This window comes from Hypanus sabinus, chromosome 4 (genome assembly GCF_030144855.1).
Source record: "Hypanus sabinus isolate sHypSab1 chromosome 4, sHypSab1.hap1, whole genome shotgun sequence".
In the NCBI taxonomy this organism is placed as follows: Eukaryota; Metazoa; Chordata; class Chondrichthyes; order Myliobatiformes; family Dasyatidae; genus Hypanus; species Hypanus sabinus.
In genome coordinates this window covers 46,799,369-46,818,386 of record NC_082709.1, presented here as the reverse complement: position 1 = coordinate 46,818,386, position 19,018 = coordinate 46,799,369, and the positions used below count along the sequence as shown (strand labels likewise).

At 37.5% G+C, this 19,018-nt stretch overlaps 1 protein-coding gene across 3 annotated transcripts in view; it reads left to right on the top strand.

Annotated features, from left to right (window-relative positions):
* armc8 (armadillo repeat containing 8) overlaps positions 1-19,018 on the top strand; it is a 140,189-nt gene that overhangs the window by 15,696 nt on the left and 105,475 nt on the right. For all 3 annotated transcript variants that reach the window (XM_059967001.1, XM_059966999.1, XM_059967002.1), the window contains exons 2-6: positions 7,696-7,772; positions 9,147-9,218; positions 11,923-12,065; positions 12,574-12,671; positions 13,568-13,660. In XM_059967001.1, coding sequence (XP_059822984.1) covers positions 7,696-7,772; positions 9,147-9,218; positions 11,923-12,065; positions 12,574-12,671; positions 13,568-13,660 — 483 coding nt within the window. The remainder of the gene's footprint in view (positions 1-7,695; positions 7,773-9,146; positions 9,219-11,922; positions 12,066-12,573; positions 12,672-13,567; positions 13,661-19,018) is intronic.

The following is a 19,018-nucleotide window of genomic DNA, read 5'->3' as shown; positions in this document are numbered from 1 at the left end:
GGAAAGCATTTTTCCTATAGTGAGGGGAGCCTGGGACCAAGAGGGCACAACCTCAGTCTACAATGATGTCCCTTTAGAACAGAATGAAGGAGGAATTTCTTTAGCCAGAGAGTAGTGATCCTGTGAAATTCATTGCTACAGCTACGGAGGCCAAGTCATTGGGTATATGTAATGAGTTCTTCCTTAGAAAGGGTATCAAAGGTTATGGTGAGAAGGTAGGAAAATAGGGTTGAGATGTATATTAAATTAGCCAAGATAGAATGGTGGAGAACACTTGATAGGACAAATGGCTGAATTCTGCTCTTTCTTATTCACCACCTGTTCATGTATCTGAATAATGTGTTTTAAATGTTATTATCACCTCTATTTCCACTACCTCTGACATACCATTCCCTATGTAAAAGACAAACCTTCTTTGCAAATCTCCTTTTAAATATTCTTCTTCTCAATTTAAAAGTCTGCTCTTTAATATTTGATATTTCCACCTTTGTTGGGGAGAAGAACTCTGTCTATCCTACCTGTGCCTCACAGAGTTTGATGAATTTCTGTCAGGTTGCTTTTCCTGCTCTGAAGCTCTAGAGAAAACAGTCCAAGTTTGTCCAACCTTTTGATCCAACTAATACTGTCTAAGCTGGGCAATGTCATGGTGAACCTTGTCATAGCCCACTCATCTTTCCTGTAGGTGATGACCAAATAGCACATAATTGTCCGTATGTGACCTTACCAAAGTCTGACAGATGCAAAATGACTTCTTGAATGTTATGTTCAGTGTCCTGACTATTGAGTATAAGCATACTATATGCCACCGTTACTACTCTATTAAGCTATGCTGCCGCTTTTGGGGAGCTATGAACTGGCACGCCAGGTTCCCTCTGTACATTAATGCTTATACAGTATATACTCCTCTCACATTCGGCCTCTCAAATTGCATGGCCCTCACACTTTTCCAGATGTAACACTATTTGTCCACACTCATTACCAATTGATCTACAGTATATCCTGCTATATCCTTTGGCAACCTTTCTCAATATCCACAACTCCTAAATTTTTGTCATCACAAATCTATTACAACTATCTAATAGACAAAAAAAAATTCATCTTAATTGCTTTATTTCCAAGGTTTGACAACTCCTTATAGTGTGCTAAATTCTGGTCGCCTCACTATAAGAAGGATGGGGAAACCATAGAAAGGGTGCAGAGGAGATTTACAAGGATGTTGCCTGGATTGGGGCGCATGCCTTATGAGAATAGGTTGAGTGAACTCAGTCTTTTCCCCTTGGAGCGAAGGAGGATGAGAGGTGTACAAGATAATGAGAGGCATTGATTGTGTGGATAGTCAGAGGCTTTTCCCCAGGGCTGAAATGGCTAGCATGAGAGGGCATAGTCTTAAAGTGCTTGGAAGTAGGCACAGAGGAGATGTCAGGGGTAAGTTTTTTTACATAGAGAGTGGTAAGTGTGTGGAATTGGCTGCTGGCCATTATGAGACTCCTGGATGGGTACATAGAGTTTAGAAAAATAGAGCGCTATGAGTAAAGCCTAGGTTGTTCTAAGGTAGTGACATGTTCAGCACAGCTTTGTGGGCTGAAGGGCCTTTATTGTGTTGTATGTTTTCTATGTTTCTAACTCCCAGTGTACTTGGATAGAACCCAATTATGTGGAAGATAGATTTTCAGTGAATGTTTACCCTCATTTCATTTTTTCTCTTAAAATTGACTAGATCAAATTTTGTCACTGTTTGCCTGTCCCAGTAATCCTCCAGATTTTTTTCTAATCTTAGGATGTCAGTGTTGACATTTCTGTCTTCTGCAAATTTTAAGATTTTTATTCCCTCTGCCCAGTCAGATCTTCAAAATTCAGTTAGCCTGTGGGATCTATCATAACTCTTTGCTCCCATTCTGTCCTTGATGCTTGTGTTTTCCAATTCCCTTTCTGGCACTCTTCCCCAAACCCACCACAGCATTTTTTTTTGCTCTTACCCTTGATATAGTGAATTAATAAGATAGAAGGAGTGAATCTATTATTTTTTAAGGTACTATGAGAAATGCAGCAAATGTTACCACTGTTCCTGTACACTGTTATATGAAATGGGAGTACAGAGGAATGTAGATAGAAAATACTTCTAAACACTTCCAAAGTTGAAGAATTTTTAGACTTTCAGGAAAAGGAAGTTTGTTCATTTGTTCATTTTAAAACTGAGTGAAAGGTTTTTCTTAACTGAAGATAGTTTTGGGTGAAAGGCAATAATAATCATTGAATTACGTCACTGGTTTGCCATGATAATGAGTGGTAGGACATGCTGGAGAGTCTGTGTATGTTTGTTCGTCTTTTCCCAATTTCTTAATTTTGTGAACTTTCTACTTGAATGTAGAACATGCTCGTGTATATTTTTCCTTGACCACATATCCTCAATTTACAACATTAAAACAGTTCTTTTGTCTCAATTTTGTATACCAGTTGACAATTGCACTTCCCTTCATTATCACAATAAGTGTAATTCAAAAGCACTTTCTGTTAATGAAACACTTCAGAATGTCCTCTGATGGTGAAGGGCTCTCTGAAAAGCTTTCTTCATTTCTCATTTTCTAACTTGACTTACTTAGTTTCCTTGCATTAGTGTGATGTTGTAGGCTATCACCTTTGTGGAAGGGCTTGTGCACTGATTTCATTTAGTAATTATAAATAAAAGCAGCATCACAAGAAGAGCATGGATGACAAAACTGACTAAAAATGAAACTTTTCACACCAGGACCTCCTGGGATGATTTCCTTCATCCTCTCTACTGTAGTTGATAGTTCAGTTACCTCTATTTACTGCATTCAAGCTCTCTGCTTTGTCAACCTGTAACTGTTACCTGCTCAGTTGAGGAAAAACACCAGAGACATGAAATTACCTCTGAAACGGTTTTTATTCAGAGCGGAGTTCGCAGCCCCACGCACTTCGGGCGTAAGGTAGCCAACTCCCAATTTGCCGGTTTACAAAGGTCTTACTTATACCCAAAAGCAGGGTACTACATTTGCAAATATGGTTACCGATTCAAATTCGTCAATTGATTGGCTATTGCATAGCTAAGCATGTGAAATACTCAGAACTAAGTAAAGGTTAAAGTGTAATACCTAGAATTAATACTGACATACTTCAGGACACTTGAAATAGGTATCCTTAAAATATTTTGCCAAGCACATTCCCTTTTCCTTGTGGTCTCCACGTCTGGCCTGGCACCTTATTTTAGCTACCTCTCTTTACTTCCCCAATGACGTACCTCTCTCTTGTCCTGTCTGCATATTTTGCTACACTTACCCCTCGCTCACCCCCTCTACACGTACCCCTTACCCTCTTCACGTTCTCACTTTGCTCTACTCACCCATAGCAAGTGTGGTGTTCCCTTGTCCTTGCCTTCCCCCAACCAGCCTCTGCATTTACCGGATTGTTTTCCATAATTACTGCTACGTATTTCCCAGAATGAGATCCCACTACTGGATATATCTTCCTACCTGCTTTTAATCCCTAGTTTGATCTTCCATTCCTGTCAATTGCTGGCTTTCTTGCAGCACTTTTTTGTGCAACTACAGAAGATGCAACAGATCTGCCCTTTTAACTTGTTTCTTCCCATCTTCCAGGGACTCAAATACCCCTTGAGGTGAAGCAACAAAGACCTAAGACTTCCTTATTTAATGAGTTGTTTTCAGTAACTAAAATGTGGTCCTCTGGACTGGAGAAAGCAAAATGCTTTGCTGTATGCTTCTGGTCAGTGTGCAAAGGTTTCCAGTTATCTGTTACTTCTGTTCTCCATCCCACTTCTGATATCTTCTGTGCCTTTGCAGATCTAATGTAAAATCATTCACCATATCTTATTTCTTTTCCTCCCAACAGATGCTGCTTATTTGCGGGGTACTTCAGACATTTTGTCTTTAATTTCCACCAGCTACAATGTTCAGTCTCCCATGGTTCCTGTATACTCTCCTGCTTTTATTTACTTTCTACCTGCTCATGTGCCTTGTCACATTGCTTATGCAATGACTTTGAAAGCATTATTGCACCTGGGCAGTGTTGGTCTCCATCCTATTACAGACATGCCTTTAGTTCCCACCAGCTGGCATCTCTCTGCAGTGTAAAACAACTGCACAGTTCTCCAGTTTTGGTGAAGGGTGATTAATGTGAAGCATTAAATTTATTTCTCTATAGAGGTTGTAACCAATCTGATGAGAACTGCACCTTCTATTTGTGTTTCACATTTCCGGCATCTGCTTCTTATTTTAATTTTAATTTTGGCGAAAGGTATTAATGATTATAGCTGAATCACAATTAGCTCCCTCTTTACTAGAAAGTTAATGGTATGTTTAGATCAGAATCGGGTTTAATATCATTGGCATATACAGTCAGCCCTCCTTATCTGCGGGGGATTGGTTCTGGGACCCCCCCCCCCGCGGATACCAAAAAATGTGGATGCTCAAGTCAGTGGACTTTAGGACCTGGCAGAACTCTGGAGCTTATTTAATCTGTCTCAGTGTGGTGGACTTTAGGACCCAGCAGATCTTGGGATCCGCTGCCTGCAGTGTTTCTGTTCCGGAAAACGATCACGATTGAAAATAAAGTGGAAATAATAAAGTGATCAAAAAGAGGTGAAACAGTATCGGTCATTGGAAAAGCATTAGGCTACAGTTGGTCAATGATCGGAACGATGAAAGCTATAATCATTACTGAGCAACACAGTGGTTTAATTATTGAAATACGTATGTTTCTTAAGTGTTTTATATGCATAGAAAGGTCAAATATATACTATATACTAAGACAAACGTTTGACTAACTGGTGCTAAGTAATGCCAGATGTACCAGTTCCAACTTAGAGAACTTACATTTCTTTTTCGATTCCCAATCCGGGGTAATCTATACACATCCTCCCATATACTTGAAATCATCTCTAGATTACTTAGAGTACCTAATACAATGTAAGTGCTATGTAACTAGTTGTTGTACTGTATTGTTTAGGGAATAATGACAAGAAAAAAGTCTGTACATGCTCAAACAACAAGTGCTGGAGAGGGAACTTCCGGGTTTTCCCCATCCACGGTTGGTTGAATCCGAGCATGCAGTACTCGCGGATAAGGAGGGCTCACTGTATGTCATGAAATTTGTTGTTTTGCAACAGCAGTACATTGCAATACATAGTATTAAAATCATAAATTACAGTAAGTATATATTAAATCAATAAATTAGATAAGTACTGCAAAATGAGAGGAAAAAGTACTGAGGAATTGTTCATGGGTTCATTGTCCATTCAAAAATCTGATGGTGGAGTGAAAGAAGCTGTTCCTCAAGTGTCAAGTGTGTGTCCTCAGATCTGCAGACTTATTGATTAGTTTTGTTGGTGGGTCTTCTCCTGGCCTTCCAACTTGTTCCTATTATGCCATTAAAAGCCTTGCTGCAACTAGGGACTTTACCACTTAGCTCAAGGGCTTATGTGGCAAGCAAATTGGTTTAATTGATTTGGAGCAGTTAAATATAAAATGTTGGGAATTTTGGGTTGTAAATGTGTCCTACCTGGAAAAAATCTGAACCATTGCACTATCTAGGAGATCTTGTTGATGTTAATTAGTACTTCATTTTTCTTGCATAATAGTTGAATTCATGGTATTCAAAACTAAAATAATTGACCTGCTGTTATTATGGTTAACATGCAAGTCTAGACTTAGTTCACAACACTACTCATATAATGTTTTTCTTAAGCATTTGAAAAATTAGGTTACATTTTTAAAATACTATCAATGGAGCTTAGCAATGCTGATAATACAATCTTTTTTAATCTTGGAAAAAATAATTGAAACTGCATTAGATCAGCTAGAGATCATGCTGACAAAATGAAGCATTATCGATGATGCACGCAGAACTTTTATTTTGCTGTTTTATTAGACTGGTAGGCTAGAACCAGCATTTTCTTCTGTTTGTATCACTTAATGAAGTAGCCATTAAAGACTTGCATTGTTGCAATTGCTAACTTTTATTGCTCAAAATTCATTTTTGTGTTGAACACTTGTTTCATTTGTTTATGTTGCAATGTGAAGCAACTGCTTTAGTTTTCAAAAGTATTGCAGTACTTTGTTTAAAAGTGTGTATTGTATTCAGATAAGTTCATTGTGTTTAATTTATGAAACCTGAGACCACAGTGTAGGTATGAAAACTCAACTATAGTCTTAATACAGCCACTAATTTGACATGTAGGAACATTGGAATTCTGATGTACTGTAGGTAACTGAATTTTCATTTGATTAGTAAGTACAGTTAATGGCTACCATCTTTGTTTAATACAGTCGGCCCTCCTTATCCGCGGGTTCCGCATGCGCGGATTCAACCAACAGTAGAGCGAGTAAACCCGGAAGTTCTCTCTCCAGCACTTCTTGTTTGAGCATGTACAGACTTTTTTCCTTGTCATTATTATTATCATTTCCTTGTCATTAAACAATACAGTATAACAACTATTAACATAGCATTTACATTGTATTAGGTATTGTATTATTGTATTGTATTAAGTAATCTAGAGATGATTTAAAGTATATGGGAGGATGTGCATAGGTTACCGTGGATCGGGATTGAAAATAAACTGTTCTCTCTCCAGCACTCGTTGTTTGAGCATGTATATTTTACCTTTCTATGCATATAAAACACTTAAATGTATGTATTTTAATAATTAAACCACTGAGTTGCTTAGTAATAATTGTAGCTTTCATCAGGGCAGGGCCTTTCACATGCTCCATTATTCTCACTTTATTCTTTAGACTGTAGCCTAACGCTTTTCCAATGACCGATGGCGTTTCACCTCTTTCCGATTGCTTTATTATTTCCACTTTATTTTCAATTGTGATTGTTTTCCGTCAAAGGAACAGAAACACTGCGGATTCAGAGCTCCACTGGGTCCTAAAATCCACCGCACTGAGACAGGTTAAATAAGGGACTTGAGCATCTGCATTTTTGGTATTGGTGGGGGGCGGGTCCCAGAACTATTCCCCTTTGGATAAGGAGGGCCGAATGTACTCATTTGCACAGTATTTGCATGTGTTTCAACCTTGTGAGTTCATGAAAAAGTGGTGCTTTGAAAGGTAGAGAGCTAATGATTGATATTGTGTAACGTGGGTGAATAGATGTCAAAGGAACAATCAACAAATGATTTCAGTGGACAGCAACATGCTGCAAATGAAAACAAACTGAACCAGCAACTCCACTGAGTGCATGCCACTGAAAAACAATAGCTGTATCATGTGCATGAGAGCTTGTTAAAGAAGCATTTTTGCTTCTTGTGTAAGTTCTCAGCAATGATTTTAATGAGTCATCAAAGAAAAAAAAATCATAGCTGTAATCAGGTGTGCTGTGTCTTGAGATTCATAGTAGGTTTACAAGAAGGGTGTATGGGTGGTGAATGCGCAAGTAAATGTATATCTGAAGAATATTTACTCTGTATATTGCACTAAGTTATTTGGGTAGAAGTTGGTATATGAGGTAAAATCAAGCTTGCCTTAACCACGTCTGATGAGCTCTTCATTTCTGTTGAATAACAGTCTTGATTGTGGCATCTATGGCCTTTTATTTTCAATGACTCTACTCCACTTGTGAATTGGTAGTGGATTAATACCAGCTGTGAGGTTGCTTTATGGCAGAATTGCAAATAGGAAAGCAACACTAAATTAAAGATTTTATTCTTTTTAGGAAGTTACAGCCAGCAGTCGTCATTATGTTGACCGTCTCTTTGATCCTGACCCACAGAAAGTGTTGCAAGGAGTTATGTAAGTATTGCATTATGATATTTTTGGGTCTTTGTGTAAACAAGGTTTTATGCTTCATCGATGTGAAAGCTAATGCTGCATAAAGTAAAACAAAACCTACTTTTGCTGAGTCAACCTATAGCCAGAGAGGTGATGACACCCTCCTGTTAGACTGAGGTAAATTATTTTTTTTTATTCTTTCTTACTTCCCTTCTAATATTTGTATATATGTGCACTTGTAATGTTACTGTAGCCTGGTAATTTCCTTTGGGATCAATAAAGTATTTCCTATTCAAGATTACATTCACCTCTGTTTTATATTCTGGCAATAGATATCTAAATTGCATAAAATGTGGAAATTAGAAACAACTGAATATTATATATTCATGAATTAATGTACGTACACACACACTTATAAATATATTTAAATATATATAAATATTTTCTGGGCAAAAGTCTGAGGCACGACAAATATGGATGTTGAATCAAGTTTCAAAGCTTTTCACTGAAAAGTATTTTCATATTTTATTCCTAATATGCATGCTTCTGAGTGATTGAAAGCTAAAAATGAGTTGAAATTAAAATCTTCTCAAGGTTGATTGATCACAAAATTGATACTTGAATTAGATTTCAGAATTATAGATGTGATCTCACTTCAAATGTAAAAGCATAGTATTGGTTCATGATTTTTTCCTTAAAAAATTATTTAGTTTCACTTGTCTTATCAGGCTACTTGGGGATACATTTATTGAAATGAAATGAGCTGTTATTATGTAGAACATATGGACTGTGGCCTCTCTTTGGGGGCTTTGCTTATGCTTGCATGGTGAGTGATGGGAATGCTGATGCTTAAGTAAGGGAATAAGAATAAGTAAGAATAAGTAAGGGAAGGGCTGCTTCTGTGTGGAGCTTAGTAGGCTTTGGGGTTCTTGTGTTTCTTGTCTGTCATTCATTTTTTGGGGTTTTTCTTCTGTTTCTTGGATGTCTGCATTGAGTGAGAATTTCAGAGGTTGTATTTGTATACATTCTCTGATATTAAATTGAACCATTGAAATGATTCAACAAGGTTGTCTGATAATCTTTTCTTCCAAAAGCAAAAAATAGCTGAGAATTATTTAGAAGAAGGGCTTCCTAGGACCCAGTGACACCTCAGGATGGTTTAAATAACCAATAGTGTACGGAGGTATAAGTCCAGTACTTCAGTTCTGTGACTGGAGTTATTTTAAGACCAAAACTAGGTAACTAGTTTGAAGTGGATCTGATCAAAACTATATACAGTACATGGTACCCAAGCATATACATTCTGGAAATGATTTTGTTTTCAAATCATGTATTATCAAGCCAGTTTGTTTTTTCAAGTAACCTATTTGCGTATTTGTTATTTTGTTTGTATAGTGATATGAAGAATGCTGTAATTGGAAATAACAAGCAAAAAGCTAATCTGATTGTCCTGGGAGCAATACCAAGGTATTGTAATAGTTCTAATGTTTCTGTATGCTGGAGTAGTAGGACACTAAAGCAGGAGTAAATCACATGCCTGTTCAATTATTCAGTGTGATCATTACTGATCTATATTCTGTTATTTTCATTATCTTTGCTTTCAAGGTATGTTCAGTAATATATTTAGCAAAAATATCTCAGACCTCACTTTTTAGAATTAGCAATTGACCAACAATTTTTGTTGTTTAAAAATTGTAGGTCTAATTGTAGGTCCCCCTATTGGCAGAAATAATTAGATTCCATTTATCTTAACAAAGCTTTAATTTTAAAATGTTCATTAAATCAGCTATGAATTCTCCAATATAAGTTTTCTTACTCTCTCTAATTTCCACCACAAATGCTGGCCTTCCATTCACTATTATGATATTTATGGAAGAATTTATAATGGGTGATAAAGGAATGGCAGAGGAATGAAAAAAAAAGCTTTGTGATGTCTTCCTGGAAGGAGAGACCAGAGTCTCAGAATACTGGTAAGTTTTCCCTGTAAATTTCCCATAATGACTCTGCCAAGAGCAAGCACCACCACATGAGAGCTTACCCAAGAGCTGGGCGAATTCCCAAACCTCACCAAGCCCACATTCTCACTACAGTCACAAAACATGGGGCCGAGCAACTGGCTTGCCAGTCCACGTCTGTGCATGTAGACTGGACCCAGAAAAGCTGGCACCTGTGAAGGCTGAGTTTGCCATTGTGGAAAGACCTGGAATTGTATGCCAGTTCAATAGCCCCCCCCACAGCTTCATCCATCTATATGGTTCCTAAGTCCGATGATAGTTGTCACCCATCTGGTGATTACTGGTGCCTTAATGAGGCTACCACCCTGCTCTATCGTTATTCAGTCCCACATCCAAGATTTTTCAGTACATTTAGCTGGAAAGTTAATTTTTTCATAAGTTGATCTAGCTCAGGGCTACCATCAGGTGCTTGTGTGCTTGGAGGATATTCCCAAAACAGTTGTCATAATCCCATTTGTTCTTTTTGAAATTCTGTTCATGCCATTTGAACCTAAAAATGCGGAACAGACTTTGCAATAGCTGATGGACTCTCTGTTAAAAGACTTAGATTTTCTTTTTGTTTACCAAGATGACATACTTGACATCAGTGTGTCCAAATCCAAACATGTATCTCATTGCTGAACGCTTTTCAAGTGCTTAAGTCAACATGGATTGATTATTATCCCTGCTAAATGCCAAAATGTGTCATGAACCATTGACTTTCTTGACCATTGCATCTCTGCAGAAGGTGCAAAACTGCTCCCGTCAAAAGTAGCTGCCATTATGGATTTCCTGCTGCCACACACTGCTTAAAAAAAAACTAGTTTTTGGGCAAGGTGAATTTCCATCATCATTTCATTCTGAGAGCTGTTGATTCCCAGTTCATTTCAGACCTGTTTCACCGCTTCTTAAAGGCTGCTCTGAGACCTTCCCTGACTGATGAGTGTAGTTGTCCCATGGGCCCTGCTGGGACTCAGCACTGGTCCAAAAGGGGACCATTCGTCTGTGGCTGAGTTGGAATATGGGCAGTCATTACGAGGGGCAGATGATTTCATACCTGATGCCACGATTGCCTGGTCGGCCTCTCAACAGCGTTTCACCCTCCTCAGTAAATTCAATTCCCTTTCACCTATTACCTCCCATCATGGGTTCCTGCTGACCTACAATCCACCTTGTTTGTTTTCATCCACAATGACACACCAACATCCCCTGAGGCCCTTTTACAATGGTCCGTTCCATTACGATGAATCCTTGGATCAGGAAGAAGAGTCTTATCATATGGGGTAAACCTGAATGTATTTTGGTAGATCACTGTGAACCAGCCCTCCTAGATTTGGTGTATTCCACTGACATGCTCCTGGCATCTCAACATGACCATGAGTATGTCAAGGCAACTCTGGACGAGCCAGAGGCACCTGCGGTTCTTCCATCTGCACAGGACCCGAGCCAGGTGGCTCGTCCAATCTCTAGATAGGCTCCCAATGTCTGTTACAGTAAATTCTGGAGGGGCTGTGTAGGGTAACAAAATTGGGAGAGATGTACATAATTCAGTACCACCAACATTGAATTGGGGTCTTGCTCTAAGAGGCTGTCCTGGCATGATGATGTTATTATATAAGGATTTTTAACACACTTTTCTATTTAGGTTTTGGAATTCAATAAAATGTGTTACGAGTTTCATTAAACATAAAACACCTCACTCTGTTTTATTTGCATAAATCTATACCTATAACCAGAATTTACTGCCTCAAAGTAAGGATTGAGATGAGAAGAAATTTCTTCACCTGGGTAATGAATATTTTGTAATTCTTCTGTTCAAGAAGGCTTAGTCATACAGTATATTCAGGACAGAAATTGACAGTTTTAGATATTAATACCCTGAATTGAAGCTAACTAATTGTTGTGAGAGTAATAGTGGAGAGCAGGGATTCATGCTGGATAACTAACCATACCATAATGCGTGGACTGCAGTTGTATGGAGAGCAAGGGTTTTGGACAAGTTTTCAACATAGCAGCTCTATAAGTATAAGCTATAATGTCCCTTTAAGTGCTAATTCTGCAAGTACTATCATTCTTGGCCGCACATGATGAGCACTCAAATAGGCACGACTGTACGGCTTCTCTTAACTATAGCACTTTATTCAAATATATATCTAATAATTGTCATTTTTTTCCAGATTGCTTTATCTACTACAACAAGAAGCTTCAACTGTTGAACTTAAAACTGAATGTGCTGTAGTATTAGGAAGTCTCGCAATGGGGACAGAAAATAATGTCAAGTCTCTTTTAGACTGTCACATAATTCCAGCATTATTACAAGGTACAGGTGTTTTGAAATTGAAGTTCAAATGTTTTATGTGAATTTGGTATTAAACTGTTCAAATAATGCCTAAGTATTGAGACATCAAGAGCAGTGCAATTGCAAACATTTTTGGTTAGCAGTGTTTATTACCACTTCATGCATGGCTGGATTGGAGCTGCAAGTAGGAAAGGTTACTTGCTTTTGATCACTCATCAGTGACCTTCTGAGATGTAAGCATAAATATTTGGTGAAAGTAATTTAATTTTCAGCCTTGCCAGTAATACTTACCAAGTCAAACAGATTGCTGATACTACCAGGTGAAGATCATAGCAAGTGACCATTTAATTCATTTATTTGGTTGTGCACAGATGCCTCGTGTGACTAGACTGTAGAAAGTAATGAACATCTGATGTTTTTATGAATCTGCTAAAGAAGTTATTTTACCTTTTAAAGGACTTTGAGTAAATTGTGTATTACTAATTTGAGATAATTCATTAATAGAAATAATTTTTTTTTTCTGAGTTAGGTCTCCTTCTTCCAGATCTTAAATTTACAGAAGCTTGTCTTCGATGTCTTCGCACAATATTGACAAGCCCTGTGACGCCTGTAGAGGTTCTTTATACAGTAAGTGTCTCTGACAAAAGAAATAAAACTAGGAAATGTTGGAAATACTTAGCAGGTTAGATAACATAGATGTTTCATTTCAAAGGCCTTCTTCAGAACTGCACTTACTAAATAATTTGAGTATTTTCCTGTTGTTGATTCAGATTTCCAGCATCTGCAGTTTTTAAATTTCCAGTCTTAAATACTAGAAAATGTTTTGATTTTCTTTCCTCATTTAAAAAAAGATTTTAATTCAAATATTTGAGTTTTTGTTAAAAATATTTCTTTCAATCATAGTATTGGAGTAGTTGTGAATGAAGAAATTCAAGTTTTATCTTTCATTTTGTGCTTTGTTTTTGACTTCATTTTGCTTGGCAGTTTCACAGAAAATAAGGTGGGGGATTCCGATGGATTTTTGTCTGGTGCCTTGTTGCAAACAACCATGACTAGAGAGCAAAATTCCTACCTTCTCTTCAGCCAGAAATGGCATTGAGGATTGCAAGGAAATGAAAATTGCAGAAGTGGATGGAATTAGATGCAAGTTCTTAGATATCATTTGAGTGTATTTATTTTAGAAGCTCAGTAATTTCTCAGAGCTATATTTCAAACAAAATTAAAGCTGATAAGTGCACCAGATTGGGTAATGTCTTGGGGGTGTGGGGGGGGGGGGGAGCCTAAAGCTGAATTAATATTTTAGATTCCTACTTTCAAACAGAACTGGAGGAAGTTAGAAGTGCAAGTAGGTTTAAGCATGTTCAGAAGACAGAATAGCAAAATAGAAGGCAGGTGAAACCAATGACAAAAGGGATAGCTTGGATAGGTTCCAATAGCAAGGTTTTTATTGTTGTAAAGTTGCAGCTAGGGAGAAGAGCAGGTAAGACGAGATAATTTAACCTTTGTTTTCATGTTGTCCCTAGGATGCTACAGTGGTTCCTCATCTTATGTCCTTGCTCAGTAAATCACGATATATACAAGAATATATCTGTCAGATTTTTTCCCACTGTTGCAAGGTAGGAAACTTTTTAAGTGAAAATACTAGATTTAATTTGTAAAGACTTGTATAAATGCTGGCCACCTGAAAAATGTTTCTATGTTAATGCTGAGCTTTTAAAAGTAGTTGCAAGGAGATACTCATTCTAAGCAGTTTAAAACGATGTACCTGATCATACATGATAAAACTTCACACATTTGACAAAACTGATTTGTGTGTATTTGTTCTTCGAAAATCACAACCCCTGCCTTCTAATTTTATGGTACGGATGCCAGTGATGCACAAATTGTTTTTACAGTGCCTATAGAAAGTATTCACCACCCTTTGGAAGTTTTCATGTTTTATTGTTTTATAGCATTGAATTACAGTAGATTTAATTTGGCTTTTTTTTACTCTGATCAACAGAAAAAGACTCCTTTATGTCAAAGTGAAAACAGGTCTATACAATGTGATCTAAAATAATTACAAATACAAGACTCAAAATTATTGATTGCATTAAGTGTTCACACCCTTCAAGTCAGTATTTAGTAGATGCATCTTTGGCAATTATAATTACAGCCTAGAGTCTGTGTGAATAGGCCTCTATCAGCTTTGGACATCTTCTATACAGAAATGCTCAAGCTGTATCAAATTGCAGAGGGATCGTGAGTGGACAGCCCTTTTCAAGTCCAACCACAAATTCTCAATTGGTTTGAGGTCTATTGTGTAGCTTTGGGTTTTTGCTTGGGGTCTTTGTCTTGCTGGAAGCCGAATCTTCTCCCAAATTGGCATTCTCTCACAGACTGTATTTTGGCTGCATTCATTTTACCCTCTGCCTTCTCAAGCCTTCCTTGGCCTGCTGCAGTGGAGCATTCCCACAGCATGATGCAGCCACCACCATGCTTCAGGGTAGGGATGGTGCGTTTTTGATTATATGCGGTGTTTGGCTTATGCCAAACATAATGTTTAGTCTGATGGCTTAAAAGTTCAGTTTTGGTTTCGTCAAACCATAGAACCTTCTTCCAGCTGACAGTCTCCCACATGCCTTCTGGTAAACTCTAGCAGAGATTTCATGTGAGCTTTTTTCAACAGTGGCTTTCTCTTTGCCACTCTCCCATCTTGGCCACTGAATTTTGTAACTCCTCCAGAGTTGTTGTAGGTCTCATGGTGGTGTACCTCAGTAGTCCCCTTCTTGCAAGGTCGCTCAGTTTTTGAGGACAGTCTACTGTAGGCAGATTTACAGCTGTGCCGTATTTCCATTTCTTGATAATTGACTTAACTGTACTCCCAAGGGATATTCAATGACTTGGAAATTTTCTTGTATTCATTTCCTGACTTGTGCTTTTCGATAACTTTTTTGCGGAGTTGCTTGGAGTGTTCTTTTCTCTACATACTGATTCACCAACAGTTTGACCTTCCAGATTTGGGTGTATTTTTACCACAGTCAACTGAAATACCTTGAGTGCAGACAGGTCTCCAACCACAGATCTCCATTTATCTAATTATGTGACTTTTAAAACCAATTGGCTGCCCCAGTGATGATTTGTTGTGTCATATTAAAGGGGGTGAATGTTCATGCAATCAATAATTTTGTGTTTAATATTTGTAATTAATTTAGATCACTTTGTAGAGATCTGTTTTCACTTTGACATGAACGAGCCTTTAGCTATTGATCAGTGTCAAAAAAAGCTAAATTGAATCACTGTGATTCAATGTTGTAAAACAATAAAACATGAAAGCTTCTGGGGGGGGGGTTAGTGAATACTTTTTATAGATGCTCTATTTTCATTGAACTCAAACAAAGAACACTTGTGAGAATTAGTTATGTGATGAATTTGCATGAAATTGTTTCTTTGAATTTCATCTCTAGAATGATGCAAATTCACACTTGTTGTGTCATGCTCTGAGTCCATAATCTTCTAATCTTTTTAACACTATCTTGAGATTTTGGAGATGACCCTTGTCATCCTCAGTGATGTCATCCAGGTAACACTGAACACCCGAGCAGTGCTGCATAGCTTTTTGTTATAGTACAGGTGCCAATGCTACCATAAAAACAAGCCAATTATAACAATAAAGCCCTTTGTGAGTGTTTATGGTGAGAAACATTTTGGACTTTTTTTTCCTTCCACATCTGTAGGTAGGCCTCAGCCAAGTCCACTTTGTGGAAGTACTTTCCTCCGGAAAGGTTTGCAAAGATATTCTTTATCCTGGGCAGAGGTTATTGATGTACTTACAGTACTGGGTTGATAGTGACTTTAAAAACACCGCAGATCCTCTCAGACCCATCCTTCTGTTTTTGGAACACTGATTTTAGAAAAAATTCCTTAGCGTCCATACGATCTAGCTTACTGGTTACTTTATCACGAATAGTATAAGAAACCAGATAGACTTTGCAGAACTTGGATGTGGCGTTTTTATTTAACACTATTTTACCTTTGATCTGTTTGTTTTCCAATGCCATCCTTGAACACTGCTGTGACATCATCCAGTACCTTTCTTAATTTGCTTTCAGTTGACTGTCGTGCAGGGCAGGTGGCATGCAAATGGTGGATGAACCTCCAATCAAATTACAGTTGTCTCAGCAAATCACAGCCCAACAATGCTGATCCTCCTGTTTTTACCATTATACCAATGTGCCTTGGTGGTGGTTGTATTTCATTGTTACGAACATCATTCCCACAGGAGTTATATTTTCTCTTAGTTAGATATCTCCAGGCTACAGTCCAGTATCTTTGAAATGTCATTCAAACTCATTTTGTGGAATGACTGAAACAGCCAAGCCAGTTTCAATTCCATTTTAATTAATTTAACGTGCACTTCTGTTGTAAGCCATATTGCTTGTCTGCTTTTAGTTTTCATATTGTAAATCTCAAGGCTACTCAGTCCTGTATCACATTCATCATTATCACATGTTTCATCTGTAGCATGCAGATTAGTATTCTTTATGAATCTGTAACTTGATTTGTTTATCTTTTTCTCTTCCATTTTTGTCTACATGACATGCTGTTAGTATGTGTCCTACTTTGTTGCATTTTCTGCAAGTTTTGCCTTTAAACCTGCATTGGTCTGGTGTATGTGAGCCCCTGCTACAATTGTAACACAATTTCTTTGGCCATGCAGGTTTCTGTTTAAACATTGCAAATTTACTCACTTTCACTTTCATTCCTGACTGTAACTCATTTGCATCTCTTACTGCAGTTTCCATTGATTAGAGTGATTTCAACTGCTGTTCTAACTATGAAGTGTGCTTCAGTTCGGAGCCATTTTTTGATTGCTCTCTTGTAAGATTCCACAAAGGAAATGATCTCTCAGTGGATCTTTAAGCCCATCACTGAACTGACAATGCTCAGTCCATTTCTTCAATTCAGCCACTAAGCTAAAATGGACTCCCCCTTCCTTTTAACTCTGCTTATGAAACTTAAAGCATTTCTGCTTTATTATTTTTATCATGCAGTTCTCACAGTTTATAAACCCATGAATTTTGTTCGTTTTCTGCTTTTTTAAAAAAATCGAGTGTCTGTCATATTCCAAAGAAACACATGCTGTGCTTTTTTAAAAACTTGGAATTCTCTCTCCACTTTCAAATTAAACACATGCTGCACTCAAGAGATATTAGGCGTCTAGGGTTTGTTTTAAAACTACTTCATTGCCACTGTCATATTTTGTAATTTCAAACACTAATTGAAAGAATAAATTGGGAATAAGGAAACATGTCTAGGAGGTATTTCTTTCCCATTAGTGAGGCACGCATGTATGAAGTGGCATTATGATGTATGTCATTCATGTACCTCTTAACATGTAACCGTAATTATGTAAGCAAACGAAGAACATTTAGTCAAATAATATGTTGACAATGTTACTCAAATATTACTGAACTATAACATACAGTACAGGGAGATATGAGGAAAAGTCTAAATTTACCCTTGTAGCTTGTATTATTCAGTGTTTGAGATCTGTTGTCAATTCCTGCTGCGTGTGCACTTGTTGATCAGATCGCTGGTGGTCTGTATTTACCTGGTTCAGGTCCTCAAGGCTGAATTTGCCGGCCTGATTGCTGAAGCTCTTTGTGATGCCAGAGTCTCGTCTGATGTAATTGGGTCATGAGAATTAGGCAGAAAAAGTCCTACCTGCAACTGTTGCAAATGTCTTTACACTACCATCTTGACATTTGCCAAATCTATTACAAATGTTGATTTTTTTTTCCCTGCATACATTCCCTGGAACAGACTAGCATTCAAACATTTATAAAAAGAAACGAGGAATGAAAGCTGATTTATTGAACATTTATGAATTAAAAATAAAATAGATAAAATTTCCAATTTTTGTCTATATTTAGCAAACTCAAGATTAACTTGCTTTATTCCAAACTTACTTCTCAATTTAAAAAAAATTTCCATTGAAGTTAAATGGCCTTAAAGCTCTGAACAAAATCTCACTTGGTGAATGACTTGGGAGCAGATTCCCTAATATAAATGCTGGGACGTATCAGTTGACAGCATATAGACAAATTTGGGATTTCTGCACATGGATGCATGTGCAGTTAGTTCCAAAGCTGGAGTTTACTGTGGAAGTACTAGCAGTTTCCAGTAACTTTTGGTTTGATATCTCATTCCTTACCTGATTAATTATGAGTGTAATAGATAATACCAATGATTATCATTCACCGTGTAGACTAGAAATCATGAGGATTGGTATGTGATCCACAAACTAATCAATCACAAATGTATTTGCCTTTTATGCTTGGAGGAATTTACATTGATTCTAAACAAAAGAAATAAAGTCAACATTGAGCTGAAGCAGAGGTTTAAAAGAGGATGTGTAAGTTGAGGAACTGATGATGAGAAGAGAAAGTGAAGGGGGTCCAACATTCAATGTACATATCATAAAGCTTTGTACAGTGTGGGACATAGTCCTTTGAGACTTTGGATTTAGGAGATTTAATAGAGAAGCAGTCAATGCTTGTTTCAGGAAGCACTTTGCAGAGTGTTTTCGTTGAGATTGTTGTCTAAAGTGCTTTTAACTTGCTGTTGCATCTCTGAGTAAGAGGTGAGTTCAAATTACTTCAATCCATGATAATGTGAGAAAGGCTAGTAAACAGTTGAAAAACTGCAGGGTATCAGGATCTGATAGAAACTCTACAGAAGTCCTCAAAACAAGGAAGAATGAAGTTCCACGCATGAACATATGCCCCCGAGATTCATCAAAGGGATCTCTAGCAGCATGGAGTTAAACAGCATGGCAACAGACCCTTTGGACAACTTGTTCTTGCTGACTAAGATTTTGCATTTGTTTACATTTAGCCCATATCTCTCGAAACCTGTCCTATCCACGTACCTGTTAAATATCTTTTAATTGTTAATTGTATCTGCCTCTACCAATCTAAAATGTTGGCACT